Here is a 20,788-nt window from a genome sequence, read left to right on the forward strand (position 1 = left end):
TCATTAATGATCTTTCTACATAACATACAGATTGAGTATGACAAAGCAGGCTGATTATGTAACAATCCCCAAACAATTAAAGACTAAGAGCCAAGAAGCTAAGTGACTTGTTTTCTCTAACAGTTACTGCCCTCATTAGTCAATCATCACCATGATCAAAACTGATAAAAGCTGAGTGAACAGTTGCCAGCAGAGAAGGCAGCAAACACTTACACGTAGACTCTCAGACACAGATTTGAGAGCAACTCTAAAATGTTAGTAAAATAACTCAAAGGCAAATTAAATGAGCAGTTGCTATTTATGAGCAACTTCCCACACTTCAAATTTCAAGCCAACACATCTGAAATTTATGTCACTGTTTTCTTTCTCTCTACCACTGCCACACTACTGAACCTGAGAGTGTGGTCCCACTAGGATAGAATGATCACTTTCAGCACCTTACCTGGTCAAAAAGGTCAGTACCATCTGATCCTGCTGCTCTCATAAGTTCATCTTCTCCGCCAGGATGATACTCCATATATGGGCTGACATTATAAACAAAGCCTACATCAAATAAGGAGAAATAATACCCTAAATGAACTTCTTAAAAACTGTATAAAGTAGATGTTTCAATAAATTTTTCCAAATACATCCTACTTAACAAACCATTACTTAGAAGTATCAAGGATATAAAGGGTCTGAGGTTTCACCATACTTGCAAGCTAACAAGTTAGGCTGCTAGTTTCATGGGTCCTGACAGAAAACACAAGACTCCCAGGTTAGAGACAAAGGATAGCTGAGTACTTACATCAGTAGCAGTAACTAGAAAATTCAGCATCTACGTAAGTTTCCTGAGCCCCAATTCCCAGAGAGCTATGTGAAGAAGGCCAGATAAGCAGCTGTACACTCAACATGCTGCATGATGGAAAAGGAACCTTGAGCACAGGAAGCCCCGAACCTTTTAAAACGGGCAGTAAATACACCTGCCCTTTGTTCTGGAGGGAGGCATGACCTCTGTTTATACTGAACAGTAAACAAACGTCTCCTTTGCTCTAGAAGGAAACACTAGCTGTACCACGGAAGGATGATCACCACACAAAAATTTCTGAAAAGGTGGCTAGAACAAGACAGTCAGTGCCTCAGCTTGCAAGATGTGCAAAAGACCTATAAGAGAACTGCCTCCCAACACACACACAAAATCATGAAACACTGAATTTAATATTTTAAAAGTTCTCTCTCCTCTCATCCCTCTTCCCCCACCTCTATCTCTCGTATTATCACATCATCCTCCATTGCCCTGGCAGGAGAATCTGATGAAAAAGAATGGAGCTGTCAACATAAATCAATCATCTCAGCAAAGGATGAGAGATGGGGACTGGGTCACTGAGGCACACTCTGTGAAAGCAAGCACAATTCTTTTCTGCACTTGTTCAAGGAACCAAGATTATTGTTTAGATCTTAAGAATTCTTTCATCTTCCCCAAATATTTATTTCATCTGTTCATATATTTAACTATATTTCTGTTAGGGAAACATTGACAGAAACATTCCTGCCATGGCCAGGCAGGATAATAACTGCTTGAGTGTTATCTCACAACATGGAACCCAGAACTGACAAAACTACTGCCAGCTGGAAGAATTCAGGAGAGGGCATAAGGGGGAAGGAGACCCCACCTGCCAACCTTCCAGAAACCCTTGCACTGGAAACCATCTTGATTGAGAGATGCGATCACAGGCACAAGTAAGATGACTAGACAGAGACAACCTGGAAAACTAACCTTACTGTTATAAAACCTGAGACTGCGAGCCAGATGGCAGAGCAGTTCTCCTGGGTCCTCTCACCCTGCTACTCTCCCACCCAGGTTCCCCTTTCCAATGATGTCTTTTGCTCTGTCAGTATGTGTGTCTCCTTGGACGATTCATTCCCAAGTATTAGACAAGAGTCCACTCTTGGACCCTGGAAGGAGTCCACCTTCTGGTAACATTTTTATCTTTTAAGAAGAAGGAAAAATAGGAAGTAACAAATAGAGGAGAAGAGCTCACTGAATAGTCTTCCCAAGGAAATGAACTTCTTTTAATCCTTTATTTGAAAACTAGATAATAGACAAACCTAGCCTTTCGAGATACCTAAGAGGGCAAGGAGAACAACTGGTTTTCTTATTTCCAGGACTAATCCTTCTTTATGTAATGACTTCCATGAATTTAAATAAACTCAGATAATTTAAGATGTTCATCCTATATAATCACCTTGGAAGGAAAGTAGTTAAATTTCAAACCCAAGAAGGGTACCTGCAGTTTCCCCACCAATTTAATTTTGGAAAATAACCAGCCAGTCTGAACTGCTTTATAAAATTACTTAAAGACAATTTAGGCAACAAAGAGAGGTAAATTCACAAAATCTCTCTTTTAGCAATCCTCCAAATAAGTCAGGAAAGTGGTGGTGGCGGGGGGAACTGGTAGAGCATCCTCCTCTCTCCTTCCCAATAAACCTTTCCCAGCCAATTTAGAAGGAATTTTTGCTATTGTTTAATGCTCTGAAGTCCCACAAACCACAAATGTCTGAAGTAATGATTAGGATCAGAGTTATTCCCAATAGGTTTTTAAAGACACAGAATGCATTCCAAACATTCAGAGTTCTAGTGTTTCTCAGGAACATGAAATCTATAACACATGATCATCTAATCTGACGGAACTCCATGTGTTTCAGCAACAGCAGAGAGATGACCAGGCAGCTTAACAGCTGTCCCTGATCAGCACAGAGAGCCTTGTATCTCCCATGTGTTCTTGACTGCCTCCCAGTTCTTTACATCGACCCTCATCCTCTCATAACCTACCCTCCTTTTTGATGGACTCCAGACTTGAAGAACTTCTCATCCCCTTCAAATACACAAAACTAGGAATGCTTATAAAATCCCTCACTGTGTGGAATTAAAGCCCAAGAAATGTTAGATCCAACCACATTTGGCAGTATTAGTAATTTGCTAATTATGAGACTTTCAAACCTGTCCCAAAATGCGACAGGTGCATCTCCCCTGGTTCAGAGATTCTCTCTTTCCTCTTTTTCTTCTTCCCTCTTATCTCTTTCCATTTTTTTCCCCCAAAAGCATTTCCTACCAACTAAAACTTAGACCTCTGACTGTGGCAGAAGAAAAACAGTCACAAAGAACCTAGCTTTATGCTTTTCCTTCATGCTTTACTGTATTCTATTTACACCACGGGCTTCCTAGCTGGCTCAGCAGTACAGAATCTGCCTGCCACTGCAGGCAGTGCAAGAGACTTGGGTTCAATCCCTGGGTCAGGAAGATCCCCTAGAGGAGTAAATGGCAACCCACTCCACTATTTTTGCCTGAAAAATCCCATGGACAGAAGAGCCAGGCAGGCCATAGTCCATAGGGTTGCCAAGAGTCAGACATGACTTAGCAACTAAACAACAACAAATTTGCACCCTGCATGACTTTTAAACAGCACTTTCTAAAGTGCAAGATTCATCTCCCACGAGTTCTTACCACTTTACTTTTAGAATTTTGCAACTTTCTAAATTTTAAAATGATGTAACTTCTTTCTAAAGTTCTTTTTTTGTTCAGGTGTGGCAGATTTACACAGCTGATTGCCCTCTAAACATAAATGAATAGTATTAATGGACCCAAAGATACAATCTCATTAATGCTAGGCTACTAATAAATTTTGCAAAACCTAAATCCTAATAATAACATTAAGAACAAGAATGGGTAGGAATGGATTCATGAAACATCAGTCCCAAATGGTGTGAAACTCAGCTGAGACCAGGATCCTCTAGTCATAGCCCAACTGGTGCATTCAGATTATTTACATGGATGACTTTCAGCGGTAGAGGGCGATTTAAGGAGGCTACTTACTGACTTACCTACCTGTCTATCCTCTCCTTTGTGCTGATATTTTATTTTTTGTATTTTGTTTTTGAAACCCCAACCAGGAGTAGATAGAAGAAATGGACTGGCTGACCACTGTGAAGAACAGCAACTTAATTTCACAACATATACACATACCAAATCATAATGTTGTACACCCTAAACTTACACAATGTTATAGGTCAACTGAATCTCAATGAAGCTGGGGGAGAAAAAAGAGAAAGAGGAGTCACTTACTAAAACTAAATCAGTTCCATTAGGAACATATACTTTAAAAATGCCATAGCAATATTCAGGGGGTACATTTTATAGCTAATTCAGCCTAGCAGAGCTGCAGTGCAATTAAAAGCACACTCAGAAAAACAGCTACACTGACCTCTTTAGGCAATGCACTGGCAGTATCTGTTCTAATATTATCAAACTAAATTATCTTGTTTATGTTATATATCTGGAACTCTGAGCTCTCACGTAAGTTCCTAGAATAAAAACTAGCCACTTCAAAATTATCAAATCAATCACAGAATGACAGTCTTTACAACTTATTGATCAGAGATGTATTAATATGTCTTTTGTTACCTGAAAGTTATTGATGGAGACATCTCAATATCATTTCAGGTATAACCTGAATACTAATGTTGCCATTTTACATGCAAAGAGCTCTTCCATCTTAGCAAACACTGCCTCTGGTTTTCCATGTACATTTAAATTTGTACATTTAAATCTAAACCCCAACTGCTACTGATAAAGACTATGGGCATCTTATCATAATACATTAATCTCAAGCTTGTGTAAGTTTGTGTGTACAAATTTTAAAAAGTGTAACAAAAACATACCAGTTGCCAAACCTAAAGTCATTATGACTAAGCAATTAAAAGTGATCCTGAAGTTCCTAGCAGCTAAGGATAAAAGAGATACTACTTACAGAAGTCTCATGATTTGATCTTAAAAAGTTTTAAAATGGAAACAAAAAAACAGAGACTCATCAGTTCTTTACAGGGGAGACTCCCTTCAAGCTTTTGATACTGATATTGTGAAAAATTATGACTCCCTATATAGGGGTCATGGACCATATAATACATACCACAATTTAACAAAATGCAGAAACATTCTTCAGAGAGCAATTCTCCCATCCTCCCTGGCCCTGGGTAATCACAAAGGTACTTTCTGTCTCTTTAGACTTACATATTTTGGGCATTTTTACATAAGTGGAATCACACAATATGTCATCTTTTGTGTTTACCTTCTGTCATTTAGTATACTATTTTCAACATTCATCCATGCTGCTGCATGTATCAGTACTTCATTCCTTTTTATGGCTGAATCATAGTCCACGTATGGATGGATCACATTTTATTTATCCACCCATCAGCTCAGGAACACTTGTTTCCACTTTTTAGCTATGATGAATAATGCTGCTATGAACATTTGTGTACATGTCTTTATGTGGACATATATTTGTATTTTTCTTGAGTATATACATTGGATTGAATTTCCTGGGTCATATGGCAATCTATGTTCAACTGCCAGATCATCTTCCATTCTCTGCAGCAATGGGTGAAGTTTACAGTTCCAGAGAGCTCTTTTTTTAATCACTTCTCCAACTCTGGTTAGAGACGAAAAGCCTTTTGCCACCTAGAGAACCTGAATCACACCTCATATCTCAAATAACTGAACTCAGAACTGGAATGCAGCATGCTCCAAACTATTCTTAACCCCTAGCTCTAGATGACACAGACAACATAAGACTCAAGTGATATTTTATATCTGTTAATCTATCTCCCAGAGGAGGCTCTCATAACTTTTCAGGTTAGGTAACCATATATGTGAACCCTTTATAGCCCACCATGAGGAGGAAACTGTATCCCCATGGCCACACACTGTAACTAATAATGTTTCATTTTTTCTTTGTTCTATTTTATAAGTCAGGGAGTTTCAAAGTACAGTTGAGGGGTTCCCCCACAGCTCAAGACTCTCTCAGTGGTCCAAGATCAAAACTTTTTCATAGTGATACTAAGATGCTGCCTGCTTTTCTAAAAATCCCATTCTTTCACAAGTGCATAAGATTAAAAACAGAAGGGGCTGTCAGAATATAGTTGTCACCTACAAAGCCATACATTAAAGATAATTGCCAGCATGTGAAACAATGCCACTTATTCACTATGTTTTGTTTTGGAAAACATAGTTATTTTTCATGAAAATATTATTATTTATGATAATATACAGTAAATTTATTTTTTATTAAATTTAAATATTCTTTCAATTTCTAAACATCAATAGATATGAATATTATAAACAAAAGTTCTTTGGGATCCTCAATAATTTTTAAAGGAGTAAAGGGATCTTAAAACCAAAAAGTCTGAAAACTACCACTACTAAGGAAAAGTGTTATTTTTATAATTAGATTTTAAAATAATTTTTGTTTTAAAATTCAAAAACAAATGTAACTCCAAAGCCCCACATTACATTCATCCAACAAAAATTTATTTAATGTTTACCACACATGTACAAAGTATTACGATACTATACTGTGGTATGCCTATGTATTACACTAATCACCACCGTTCATTTTATTGGCTCTAAAATAAATGAAGGAAAAAAGGTGTGTTCACATAGTAAAATATGGCATATTTCATTGTATTCAGTGCAGATCCATTTTTGCAAGTATTGTGACTACTCTGCCATCTTGTGTTCAGTAAAGAAATGGCACAGTATTTTCATTGTTTTATTTTGGAGATAAAATAATGAAACTTTTGAATATGATGTTTATCTATGAAATGAAATGAAACTATACATGATGTTTATCTAGTTTTAACAATTGCTGAGAGAAGATGCTTAATATACACAACAATGACTGTGAATTTGAATTTTCTTTTGATTCTATTAATGTTTGCTACATATATTTTGAAACTGTTATTGGTTATAAACAGAGTTACTAATGACCCTTTCAACACTACAAAATATTTTTATCTCTAGTAATATTCTTTGTCTGGTAATAGTTTTCATCTGATATCAATATAGCCCATCTTATTATAGTTACTGGTTGGTCTTTTTTTGGCCATGCCACATGGCTTTAAGGATCAGAATTCCCTGACTAGGGGGTCAAACCTGGGCCCAGGGAATGAAAGCACCAAGCCCCAACCATTGGACCTTCATGGAATTCCATATATTTACTTTTTACATAGTATAGTTTCTCCTACACATTTACTTTCAACTCTTGTCGTTTATATTCAAAGCATATCTCTCATTATGAAGTGGGGTCCTAATACATATATACACACAGAAAATCTCTCTTTCATTAAAAATTTACATTTACACTTAATTACTGATGTGACTGAATTCAGAGCTACCTTCTTATTAGCCTCCCTCCCCAGAACCAAGTTTTCTTTTTTTTTCCCCTTCAAGTTTTCTGTTTGTGTCTCTAGTCCTCTTTCAGTGACTTCTTTTGGGCTAACCAAATATGTTTTTAAAATTTCATTTTAAGAGACTGTTGTAGGCATTACTTACAATATATATCCTTAAGCTTAACTAGTTTACTTCAGTTAATGTTGTAACCCCTTCACATGTAATATAAGAACCATTTACCACACTCCATTCCTGCCACTTTAAGGAGCTCTACAACACAATGTTATAGTTTTTGCTTGAAAAAGTCATGTATATTTTAAAAGATAAGCGGAGAAAAGACTAATCCTTGTTTCCTCACACAGTTACTATCTCCTAAAGATCTGAGTTTCCATCTGGTATCATTACCATTTAACCTGATGAATTTCCTTTAGAGTTCCTTGTAGTATAGGTCTGCTGATACTAAATTCTTAGTTTTTGTTTATCCAAAAAAGTTCATCTTTATTTCATCTGTATCCTTAAAGTAGCTTTAATGATACAGAATTTAGAGTTGCTGGTGTTTTTTGTTTTTTTTTTTTTATCTTCAGCAACCTTTTATATAGGGTCCAGCTATTTTACTTCTGGTTATTTTCAAGATTTTCTCTTTATCTTTGGCTTTCAGCAGTCTGAATATAATGTGCCCCTATGTGATTTTCTTTGTATTGATCATGTGTGGATTTGCCATGCTTCGCTTCTCTGGTGGCTCAGCTGGTCAAGAATCCGCATGCAATGTGGGAGATCTGGGTTCAACCCCTGGGTTGGGAAGATTCCCCTGGAGAAGGGAAAGGCTATCCACTCCAGTATTCTGGCCTGGAGAATTCCATGGACTGTACAGTCTTCGGGGTTGAAATGAACAAGACTGAGCAATTTTCACTTTCTTTCATTTTGAATTGGTGATTTTAGGCCTTTCACCAATTTTGACCAAACTTTCTTTAAATACTTTTCTGTACCATTCTCCTATTCCTCTCCTTCTGGAATTGCCAATTAACATATATTAGACATTTTTATTTTATCTCAGAGGTCCCTGAGCCTCCATTCATTTCACTCTGGGTCATTTTCCTCTCTGTTCTACAGACTGGATAATTCCTATTAATCTATCTGCAAGTTCACTAAGCTTCCTTTTGTTAGTTCCAATCTGCTATTAAGCCTATTTGGTAAAATGTTTTATTTCATATATAGCATTTCTCAGGTCTACATTCCCATTTCTTATAGTCTATTTGTTCATTATGAAAAATGAGACTTTCTGAGATTTCATATTTGTTCATTTATTATATAACCTATGTTTCTCTACTTCCTTGAGTATTGTCATAATAGGTACTTTAAAATCCTTGTGAACTAAATTCAACATATGGGTCACCTCAGGGTCAATCTCAAAGAGTTGTCTTTTCCCTTGACCATGTCTAGAAACTCTGCATTATATTCTGGTCATTGTAAATAATATGTTGTAGGAAATCTGGATTCTGTCACATTCCTCCAAAGATTATTGCCTATTTTAATAGGCATTTAACTTGACTGGAGTCAAACTCCAAACTCTTGTTTCCCTTGTAGGGGAATGAAAACTAAAACCTCTGTTCAATCCTTTTAGCCTTAGTTAGGCTGCCCAGAGTTTGTCCATATGCAAGATTTAGACAGCTTATACTCCTCTCTGGATCACTTTTTCTGTATTTTCTTCCTCATTTTTCAGTTAGTACAAAGGCTCCAAATTGTGTCATCTAGTTCTTTAAGCCAGCCAAATTCTGGATTCTGTTACATTCCTCCAAAGGTTATTGACTATTTCAGCAGGCATTTAACTTGACTGGAGTCAGACTCCAAACTCTTCAAGCCAAGACTGGGGGTCTACATCTAAATTTCAGTCACCCTTCACAATACCAAACTGGGCATGACCTCAAGTTAAATCCATAAGAAATGGCAATTCACCTGGTGATAATTCCTTCTTACAAGTACAGATGAATCTTACCCTCTAGTTTCTGTCTGCTTTTGGCTGCTCACCTGTGTTTTTCCATAGCTTTTTTTTAAAAATATGTTGTACTGAGTTTATAGTTGGTATTTGCAGTACTGTTAGCCCAAAAGGAGCTAATCAGCTATAACCAAAAGCAGAACTCTGCACATTATTTTAGAAAGTTGGGCAATTAACTTGCTACTTTCAATCGAGACAAATGGAAAAGAAAGTAATGAAAGACAAATGGATTTTATAATGATTAAGAGGATTAAATCTTTGGGGGGCCTTGGTATTTAAGAACAATAAATAGAATGTTGGCTTGCAAGGTTTTGGATAATAGAGTATTTTAGGACTTCCAGATTAAAAGCACTCATTTGCCTCTCACACTCCTCAAATCTTTATTTATTCTTTGTAGTCATTAGAAAGATTTGAGGAGTGTGAGAGGCAAATGAGTGCTTTTAATCTGGAAGTCCTAAAATACTCTATTATCCAAAACCTTGCAAGGCATAAAAATTTGAAGAGGAGAAGACAACAATAAAATTTTGGAAGAATGACAAGTAAATGATAAGCAATAATTAACTGAGTGAAGAAAGGTGAAATAAAGCCTATGTGTAATTTGGAGGGGAGCCAGTACGTGCAACAGAACCCCCAAAAGGTGCAGTAATCAGAAACCCCAGGTAGTTCTGAAAGTGAGCATGTAGGACGGTCTACAATTCAATATAAAAAGCAATACGATGCTTAAATCCTCTCCTGCATCTCATACAACCAAGTAACAAGCCCCTCCCTACCTAAATCCGTAAGAAGTGAAGGCTTACTCCCTAGGGCAATGAGATACAGCACCCTCAGGGAAACAGCACAGTTAGTGGAGGAGAGGCCTGAACTGAAAACAAGAAGTAAAAGTTCATGTGTCAAAATATTAACAAGATCCACCTCCTACCACCCATCACAGCAGAACATTTGCAGATGATTGGAAAATTGTAGCCTAAAAGAAAAAGACTTAGACAAAGGAGGCTGAGGATCCCTGCCACTGTGCTTAGTTGCTCAGTCCTGTCCAACTCTTTGCGAACCCCATGGACTATAGCCTGCCAGGCTCCTCTGTCCAGGGGGATTCTCCAGGCAAGAATACTGGAGTGGGTTGCCATGCCCTCCTCCAGGGGATCTTCCCAACCCAGGGATGGAACCCAGGTCTCTCATATTGCAGAGATGGATTCTTTACCATCTAAGCCACCAGGGAAGCCCTTCCTGCCACTGCCCCCAGTCAATTGATAAAAAAATGTTCTGCCTGTATACATGGACTTCCATTCAGTTTTCTGGGCCATCACTGTCACCATGAAGGGGCAGAACATTTGACCAAAGCCTCTAAAATTAAAATTATTATCTTGGGACTTCCCTGACTGTCCAGTGGTTAAGAATCCACCTTCCAACGCAGGAGATTTTGGGTTCAATCCCTGGTTGGGGAACTGAGATCCCATGTGCCGCAGGGCAATTAAGCCTGTGCACTTCAACTAGAGAAGCCTACGTGACACGACGAAACCCAGCATAGCCAAAATACATAAATAAACACACATTTTATTAAAAAAAAATTAGTATCTTAAGTACTTACTGTCAAGTTCTGCTGCACAATTTTTAGGAGCGGGATGGGGAGACTAGAAATGAGACCAGCACTACCTCAGAGAAATGAGAATCAGGTAGCAACTGTCCTGAATATAACTTAGAAATTCAAACTGCACCAAACAACTTCAATGATGGCCAGCCCAATTAACAAAAGGGCTAAAATAATCTGGTCTGGATGCCTTAGTTTGCTCAGGAAAACTGAAATGGAATGTAATAAAGGTCTCCAGCACTTCAGAAGGTTGACTGGCCAAATTATCAAAGGTCATCTTATGTGACATTACTATGTGACGTTATTAGTACTAGGAAAAATAGTCCTGACATTTAACTAAAAGGAAACTGACATGTAAAAGCATTAAAAATTAACCAGCAGTCTGACCAGTCAGTTATACTCTTGAGTATTTTGGGGAAAAAAATCCATAAACTTTTCCTAGAAAGAATAATGACCAAACATTATTAACAACAGTTATCTTTACTATTCTTAAACTGATTTACAACATACAACAGTATTAAGCAAGGCATCCTGTCTCTAAAGGATCAGTTTTCCAAACCCCTCTTCCCTATTCCATGTGACAATTTCCCTCTGTCTGTGCCTCAGGGCTACCAATGACAGTTACCCCAGCGCTGAACTGCCCTGCTATTAAAAAAAAGGCCAACTATGTCCTTATGCTTTGAGTTATTTCCTATTTTCCAAAACAAGCAAGCTACGAAGATTAATTAAGATGTAGTGATGTGGACTTCCCTGGTGGTACAGTGGTTAGGACTCTAAATTCCACAGGATGACAAGCCCCTTTGAGGAAATGGGACACATGAACCACTTCTCATCACTTTGACAGAGCACAGCAAAGAGAGATGTTGCTGGGACTTAAGCACTGGTGCTTAAGACACTGCGCTTCCACTGCAGAGGGTGTGGGTTTGATTTCTGGGTGGGGAACTAAGGTCCCACATGCTGTGCAGCATGACCAAAACAGAAAAAAAAAAAAAATGTTGCTATAACAACTGAATTTTTTTTTTTTTTTTTTAAACAACTGAATTTTAACAAACTCTTTTAGGGCCAAGTATGTCAATTTAGAACTCCAAGAGGCCCAGACACAAGGGGATTCTGCACCCACTCAATTCTTTTATCATGGTCCCTGTACCTCATGAGATGATCATGAAAAAGCGTGAACACAGCAGATTTGAGAAAGGCCCATAGGTGGTCCAGGTACATAGTACCTGCTTCAAGACTTGCAGCTAGAGCAGGAGAACCAAGACAAGTTCATCTACATTTGAGGCCTGCAGGAGCACAAGGTGATGATCAACTACTGAGGAAGGAGCAAGCAATTGACCCATGTCACAGATCAACCCTGACAGGTACCAAAAGCAGTCTGCTGGGTAAGGACAGTAAAGCTTCCCATATGCGAGTCCCTGCACTGATAGCAGACAAAGGTTAGCTGCTGCTGGAAAGAGCAGGAAACATACATCCTCCTTTAGTCTGCACTGAAGTGAGGCAAACGCAAGCCAAACACTGGAAGAGGGACAGAAAGCCCACTCAGGCCAGATTCTATGCTGATATGAACCAGATGTCTTCTAGTACTGGAAGACAGACAGGGAAACTGCTCACCCCCACACCCTCTGCCCTGCTCTCCTCCTCCCCTTCTGATAAAAAGCAAAGCTCAGCTGCCACAGACAAGAATCTCCCTGCATTCTTAAACCCTGCACTGAGTCAGAGGCAGTGGGGAAGTGACAGAATCACTGAGAAAGATCTGCCCTTGGGGCTCAGGTAACAGAACTGGCCTAAGATTGAGGTTCAAACAGGAAAATTGCAAAACTCCTTCCAGCACCTAATTCTTACATCAAACAAGTAAAATCAGTCTGCCCCTAGGAAGGGGCAAGAATGTGATGAGAGACCCTTCCTAAGTATATAGGGCAAGCTGTCAGCTAAGAATGGTACAGGAGCAACTAAAAAAATCCTCTAACACTGAAGTCTTCACATCAAAAACAAGGTAGTACTAACCTACTGCGAGAGGAATTTGAAGTCAGTGGTACACCAACGGTAACGATAATCACCACCCCAAACTTAGCTCAACAAACTAGACTGACTCATCCTAATTACCAGAAAAGGTGTTCAGTTCAGTACAGTCGCTCAGTCGTGTCTGACTCTTTGCGACTCCATGAATCGCAGCACGCCAGGCCTCCCTGTCCATCACCAACTCCCAGAGTTCACTCAAACTCACATCCATCAAGTTGGTGATGCCATTCAGCCATCTCATCCTCTGTCATCCCCTTCTCCTCCTGCCCCAATCCCTCCCAGCATCAGAGTCTTTTTCAATGAATCAGCTCTTCGCATGAGGTGGCCAAAGTACTGGAGTTTCAGCTCTAGCATCAGTCCTTCCAATGAACACCCAGGACTGATTTCCTTTAGGATGGACTGGTGGATCTCCTTGCAGTCCAAGGGACTCTCAAGAGTCTTCTCCAACATCACAGTTCAAAAGCATCAATTCTTTGGCACTCAGCTTTCTTCACAGTCCAACTCTCACATCCATACATGACCACTGGAAAAAAAAAGGCCTTGACTAGATGGAACTTAGTCGGCAAAGTAATGTCTCTGCTTTTCAACATGCTATCTAGGTTGGTCGTAACTTTTCTTCCAAGGAGTAAGCGTCTTTTAATTTCATGGCTGCAGTCACCATCTGCAGTGATTTTGGAGCCCCCAAAAATAAGGTCTGACACTGTTTCCTCTGTTTCCCCATCTATTTTCCTTGAAGTGATGGGACAGAGGCCATGATCTTCGTTTTCTGAATGTTGAGCTTTAGGCTAACTTTTTCGCTCTCCTCTTTTACTTTCATCAAGAGGCTTTTTAGTTCCTCTTCACTTTCTGCCATAAGGGTGGTGCCATCTGCGTATCTGAGGTTACTGATACTTCTCCCGCCAATCTTGATTCCAGCTTGTGCTTCTTTCAGCCCAGCGTTTCCATTGATGTACTCTGCATATAAGTTAAATAAGCAGGGTGACAATATACAGCCTTGACGTACTCCTTTTCCTATTTGGAACCAGTCTGTTGTTTCATGTCCAGTTCTAACTGTTGCTTCCTGATCTGCATAGAGGTTTCTCAAGAGGCAGGTCAGGTGGTCTGGTATTCCCATCTCTTTCAGAATTTTCCACACTTTATTGTGATCCACACAGTCAGAGGCTTTGGCATAGTCAATAAAGCAGAAATAGATGTTTTTCTGGAACTCTCTTGCTTTTTCCATGATCCAGCGAATGTTGGCAATTTGATCTCTGGTTCCTCTACCTTTTCTAAAACCAGGTTGAACATCTGGAAGTTCACAGTTCACGTATTGCTAAAGCCTGCCTTGGAGAATTTTGAGCATTACTTTACTAGCGTGTGAGATGAGTGCAATTGTGTGGTAGTTTTGAGCGTTCTTTGGCATTGCCTTTCTTTGGGATTGGAATGAAAACTGACCTTTTCCAGTCCTGTGGCCATTGCTGAGTTTTCCAAATTTGCTGGCATATTGAGTGCAGCACTTACACAGCATCATCTTTCAGGATTTGAAATAGCTCAACTGGAATTCCATCACCTCCACTAGCTTTGTTCATAGTGATGCTTTCTAAGGCCCACTTGACTTCACATTCTAGGATGTCTGGCTCTAGGTGAGTGATCATACCATCATGATTATCTTGACTGTGAAGACCTTTTTTGTACAGTTCTTCTGTGTATTCTTACCACCTCTTCTTAATATCTTCTGCTTCTGTTAGGGCCATACCATTTCTGTCCTTTATCGAGCCCATCTTTGCATGAAATGTTACCTTGGTATCTCTAATTTTCTTGAAGAGATCTCTAGTCTTTCCCATTCTGTTGTTTTCCTCTATTTCTTTGCACTGATCGCTGAAGAAGGCTTTCTTATCTCTTCTTGCCATTCTTTGGAATTCTGCGTTCAGATGCTTATATCTTTTCTCTTTTGCTTTTCGCTTCTGTTCTTTTCACAGCTATTTGTAAGGCCTCCCCAGACAGCCATTTTGCTTTTTTGCATTTCTTTTCCATGGGGATGGTCTTGATCCCTGTCTCCTGTACAATGTCACGAACCTCAGTCCATAGTTCATCAGGCACTCTATCTATCAGATCTAGGCCCTTAAATCTATTTCTCACTTCCACTGTATAATTATAAGGGATTTGATTTAGGTCATACCTGAGTAGTCTAGTGGTTTTCCCCACTTTCTTCAATTTGAGTCAGAATTTGGCAATATAGAGTTCGTGATCTGAGCCACAGTCAGCTCCTGGTCTTGTTTTTGCTCACTGTATAGAGCTTCTCCATCTTTGGCTGCAAAGAGTATAATCAATCTGATTTCGGTGTTGACTATCTGGTGATGTCCATGTATAGAGTCTTGTGTTGTTGGAAGAGGGTGTTTGCTATGACCAGTGCATTCTCTTGGCAAAATTCTGTTAGCCTTTTCCCTGCTTCATTCCATACTCCAAGGCCAAATTTGCCTGTTACCCCAGGTGTTTCTTGACTTCCTACTTTGGCATTCCAGTCCCCTATAATGAAAAAGACATCTTTTTTGGGTGTTAGTTCTAAAAGGTCTTGTAGGTCTTCATAGACTCGTTCATCTTCAGCTTCTTCAGCATTACTGGTTGGGGCATAGACTTGGATTACTGTGATATTGAATGGTTTGCCTTGGAAATGAACAGAGATCATTCTGTCATTTTTGAGATTGCATCCAAGTACCGCATTTTGGACACTTCTGTTGACCATGATGGCTACTCCATCTCTTCTGAGGGATTCCTGCCCACAGTAGTAGATATAATGGTCATCTGAGTTAAATCCACCCATTCCAGTCCATTTTAGTTCGCTGATTCCTAGAATGTCGACGTTCACTCTTGCCATCTCCTGTTTGACCACTTCCAATTTGCCTTGATTCATGGACCTAACATTCCAGGTTCCTATGCAATATTGCTCTTTACAGCATCGGACCTTGCTTCTATCACCAGTCACATCCACACCTGGGTATTGCTTTTGCTTTGGCTCCAATCCTTCATTCTTTCTGGAGTTATTTGTCCACTGATCTCCAGTAGCATATTGGGCACCTACTGACCTGGGGAGTTCCTCTTTCAGTATCCTATCATTTTACCTTTACATATATCTAAAGGTTCTACTCTTCATCTATAATCAACGTGTAACGCTCAATCAAAAAATTACAAGAAACATTTTTCAAAATGATAAAAACCACTGTGAAGAGAGAAAAATAGCAACAGACTCACACTTAGAGATGATGTATATATTGGAACTTATCAGATAGAGACACTGAAATAACTTTTAATATATTAGAAGATCTAGTAGAAAATAAGGTTGACATTTAACAAATGTTCAGCACAGAGATGAAAGATGAAAGATGAATTCCTCTGAAGGGTGAATCAGCAGACTGGTAGAAGAAAGAATAAGGAAACTGGAAAGAATACGTAAACTGGAAGAACGTGGGATAATACAGACTAACATATTTGCAACTGGAATCCCAAAAGAAGTAATGAGTAGAAGTACTTGAAGAGATAATGGCCCCAAACTTCCAAAATTAATTTAGAGAACTCCAAGTAGTTCCCTCGTGGCTCAGATGGTAAAGCGTCTGCCTGCAACGCGGGAGACCTGGGTTCGATCCCTGGGTCGGGAAGATCCCCTAAAGAAGGAAATGGCAACTGAATCCAGTACTCTTGCCTGGAAAAATCCCATGGACGCAAGAGCCTGCTGGGCTACAGTTCATTGGATTGCAAAGAGTCTGACAGGACTGAGTGACTTCATTGATTGAAGTAGAAAATATAAAAGGAAAACTACATCATATTAATAGTCAAACTGTGGGAAAACAAAGCAAAATTTTAAAGGCAGGCAGAGGAGAGAGAAACCTTACATCCTACAAGAAAACAGTTAAGAATAACAACAGAGTTCTCAGCTATGCAAACTAGAAGATGGTGTGATATTTTTAAAGTGCTGAGGAAGATAAATAGCTGAACCTAGAATTTTACACCCAATGCCTAAATGAAGGCAAAACAGTGACATTGTCAGATGAAGTAAAGCTGAAAATTCATTGCCAGAAAACCTGTACTACAAGAAACGTGAAAGTCGGGTCTTTAAGGGGAATCTGGATCAACACAAAGAAATAAAAAGCACTGAAAGTGGTAAAAATATGGGTAACTTTTTCCATTTTCTTAATCTCTTTAAAAGATAAGTGACAGTCTAAGCAAAAACAGTAATATATTGCAGGATGTATAGAATATGCAGAATAAATAACAAGGATTAGACAAGACGCAAGGGAAAGAAATGGAAGTATAGCCTATATAACTCCTATACTATATGTAAAATGGTATAATACTGTTTGAAGGTAGACTGTGATACATTAAAAATGAGTATCATAAACCCTTAGTGTAATGACTAAAACAAAGATGACAAAAAGGTATAAGGAATAAGTTAACAGTGAAGATAAAATGGATTCATTAAAATATAATGATGACTATGTCAACAATGCAGGAGACCCGCGTTCAATCCCTGGGTCAGGAAGATCTCCTGGAGAAGGAAATGGCAACACACTCCAGTATTCTTGCCTGGAAAATCCCACAGACAGAGAAGCCTGGTAGGCTACAGTCCATGGGGTCGCAAAGAGTTGGACACAACTGAGCAACTTCACTTTTATGGCAACAACAGATGATACCACTCTAAAGGCAGAAAGCAAAGAGGAAGTAAAGAGCCTCTTGATGAGGGTGGAAGAGGAGAGTGAAAAAGCTGGCTTAAAACTCAATATTAAAAAAACGAAGATCACAGCATCTGGCCCCTTCACTTCAAGGTCCCATCACTTCAAAGAGAAGCGGAAAAAGTGGAAGCAGTGACAGATTTTCTCTTCTTGGGCTGTAAAATCACTGTGGATGGTGACTGCAGCCATGAAATTAGGAGACACTTGCTTCTTGGAAGGAAAGCAATGACAAACCTAGACAGTGTATTAAAAAGCAAAGACATCACTTTGCCAACAAAGGTCCATACAGTCAAAGCTCTTCCCAGTAGCCACGTATGGATGTGAGAGCTGGACAGTAAGGAAGGTGGAGTGCCCAAGAATTGATGCCTTTGAACTATGGTGCCAGAGAAGACTCTTGAGAGTTCCCTGGACTGTAAGGAGATCCAACCAGTCAATCCTAAAGGAAATCACACCTGAATACTCATTGGAAGGGGTTTTGCTGAAGCTGAAGCTCCAATACTTTACTCACCTGATGCTAAGAGCTGACTCACTGGAAAAGACTCTGGTACTGGAAAAACTTGAAGGCAAAAGGAGAAGAGGGCAATAGAGGATGAGATGGTTGCATGGCACCACTGATCAATGGACATGAACTTGGGCAAACTCTAAGAGATAGTGAGGGCTAGGGAAGCCTGGCATGGTATAGTCCCTGGGGTCACAAAAAGTCAAACACAACTTAATAACAACAACAACATGTCAACAATGGTTGACTCAGGACAGGTGAAGGATTTCTAGAGATCACTGCATCACCTTTACAACAGTTTTTTTTTTTTTTTTTGTAAGTTTGAAACTTTTTCAAAATAAAAGGTTTAACTGAAAATATTAATGACTAAAAATGGCCCTGAAGAAAACCTCCAATATTTATTTAACCCCTGCTGAGTACAAAGCCTGCAAAAGAAAACATGAAGCTGTACAAGGAAAGATAACATATGAGCTCCATCAGGCTGCAGCTTACATTCTATGAGACCCCAAAATGAATAACTGACCATGAGTATAACAGAAAACTGTCTAGAAATAACAAATATTTTGATTAAGGAACTGATATATTTCCTAACTCCAAGAGCCAATCATCTGGAAATAGCAAAAATACAAGTCTCTCAACTGGTTACTATTTTGTGAAATCATTAAAATAGGCCTACCAAAGGTGGTTTGAAAGTTCTACATGATTCAAAGGATACTTACTGAGCACTAACCATGAGCCATGCCATGTACTAGATGCTAGGGGTAGGGAGAGAAACAGTATATTAATACCATGAAACTCAATTTAAATTAAAAGACAGAAATAGATGAAGTGTCCCAAAAGATAATATAGTAGGTGGGTGCAAAAGTAATTGAAGTTTATGCATTGTTGAAATTTGCCATTTGATATTGGAATACATTCTAAATAAATAGTTATGTTACATATAATTTTAATGCACATTTCTTGCTTTTATGTTTTTTTGCTAATGATATTCCTTGCTGCTTATTTTATATTTATTTTAGATTATAGAAATTATGTTAGACAAAAAGCAAATTTGAGTGATTTTCTTGACGTTCAAAATGGGTCATAAAGCAGTGAAGACAGCTTGCAACATCAACACCACATTTGGCCTAGGAACTGCTAATGACCATTCTATGGTCGTTCGGCATTTGAAGCAAACTGGAAAGGAAAAAAGCTCAAGTGGGTGCTTTATGAGCTGACCACAAATCAAGAAAATCATCATTTGGAAGTGCCGTCTTCTCTTATTCAATGCAACAATAATTTATCAATTGGATTGTGATGTGCAACAAAAAGGTAACGACTGGCTCAGCAGATGGACTGAGAAACTTCAAAGCACTTTCCAAAGCCAAACTTGAACCAAGAAAAGGTCAAAGTCACTGTTTGGTGATCTGCTGCTGGGTTGATACACTACAGCTTTCTGAATCCTGGCAAAATCATTATATCTGAGAAGTATGCTCAGTGAATCGATGAGATGCACCGAAAACTGCAAAGCCTGCAGCCGGCACTGGTCAATAGAGAGGGCCCAATTCTTCTCAATGACAATGACCAACCGCACGTCACACTACCGATGCTTTAAAAGTTGAACAAATTGGTCTATGAAGTTTTGCCTCATCCACCATATTCACCTGACCTCTTGCCAACGGGCTACCATTTCTTCAAACATCATGACTTTTTGTAGGGAAGACACTTCCACAACCAGCAGGATGCAGAAAATGCTTTCTAAAAGTCCATCAAATTCTGGAGCACAAATTTTTATGCTATAGGATAAACAAACTTATTTATTGTTGGCAAAAATGTGTTGACTGTAATGGTTCCTATTCTGATTAATAAAAAAGTGGTTGAGCCTAGTTATAATGACTTAAAATTCATGATGAAGTAAAACTCACTCAGTCGTGTCTGACTCTGCAACCCCATGGACTGTAGCCTGCCAGGCTCCTCTGTCCACGGAATTCTCCAGGCCAGAATACTGGAGTGGGTAGATATTCCTTTCTCCAGGGGATCTTAACAACCCAGGGATCGAACCCAGGTCTCCAACATTGCAGGCAGATTCTTTACCATCTGAGCCACCAGGGAAGCCCCAAATTCATGGTGTGAAATCATAATTACATTTGCACCAACCTAACATGTTCTAACAGAGGTCTTATATCAAATGCTGAGGAAGAAAGCCCAGAGGAAGAAGCAAATTCCAAGAGGATCAGGCTAAAAAAGAGAAGACTGAAAGGAAGAAACTGTTGGGAGAATGAACTGTGTTTCAGTTCAGTTCAGTTCAGTTGCTCAGTCGTGTCCGACTCTTTGCGACCCCATGAATCGCAGCACGCCAGGCCTCCCTGTCCATCACCAACTCCCAGAGTTCACTCAGACTCACGTCCATCGAGTCAGTGATGCCATCCAGCCATCTCATCCCCTGTCGTCCCCTTCTCCTCCTGCCCCAATCCCTCCCATCATCAGAGTCTTTTCCAATGAGTCAATTCTTCACATGAGGTGGCCAAAGTACTGGAGTTTCAGCTTTAGCATCATTTCTTCCAAAGAAATCCCAGGGCTGATCTCCTTCAGAATGGACTGGTTGGACTCCTTGCAGTCCAAGGGACTCTCAAGAGTCTTCCCCAACACCATAGTTCAAAAGCATCAATTCTTCAGCGCTCAGCCTTCTTCACTGTGTTTAAATAATGTTTAAACAACTCCCTGAGATCAGAGGAGGCTGAAGAGAATTGACAGGAGCACATAAAGGGTCAAGACTTAGAAAAGAGTGAGTGAGCCTTAGAAA

The 20,788-nt window shown here is 39.3% G+C and overlaps 1 protein-coding gene across 1 annotated transcript in view; it reads right to left on the bottom strand.

The window, feature by feature from the left end:
• LOC128053352 (cytochrome b5 reductase 4) overlaps window positions 1-20,788 on the bottom strand; it is a 116,286-nt gene that overhangs the window by 83,247 nt on the left and 12,251 nt on the right. The window contains exon 3 of the mRNA XM_052645867.1: window positions 443-543. Within this exon, the coding sequence (XP_052501827.1) occupies window positions 443-543 (101 nt within the window). The remainder of the gene's footprint in view (window positions 1-442; window positions 544-20,788) is intronic.

The sequence above is a fragment of the Budorcas taxicolor genome, chromosome 9 (assembly GCF_023091745.1).
Source record: "Budorcas taxicolor isolate Tak-1 chromosome 9, Takin1.1, whole genome shotgun sequence".
NCBI lineage: Eukaryota > Metazoa > Chordata > Mammalia > Artiodactyla > Bovidae > Budorcas > Budorcas taxicolor.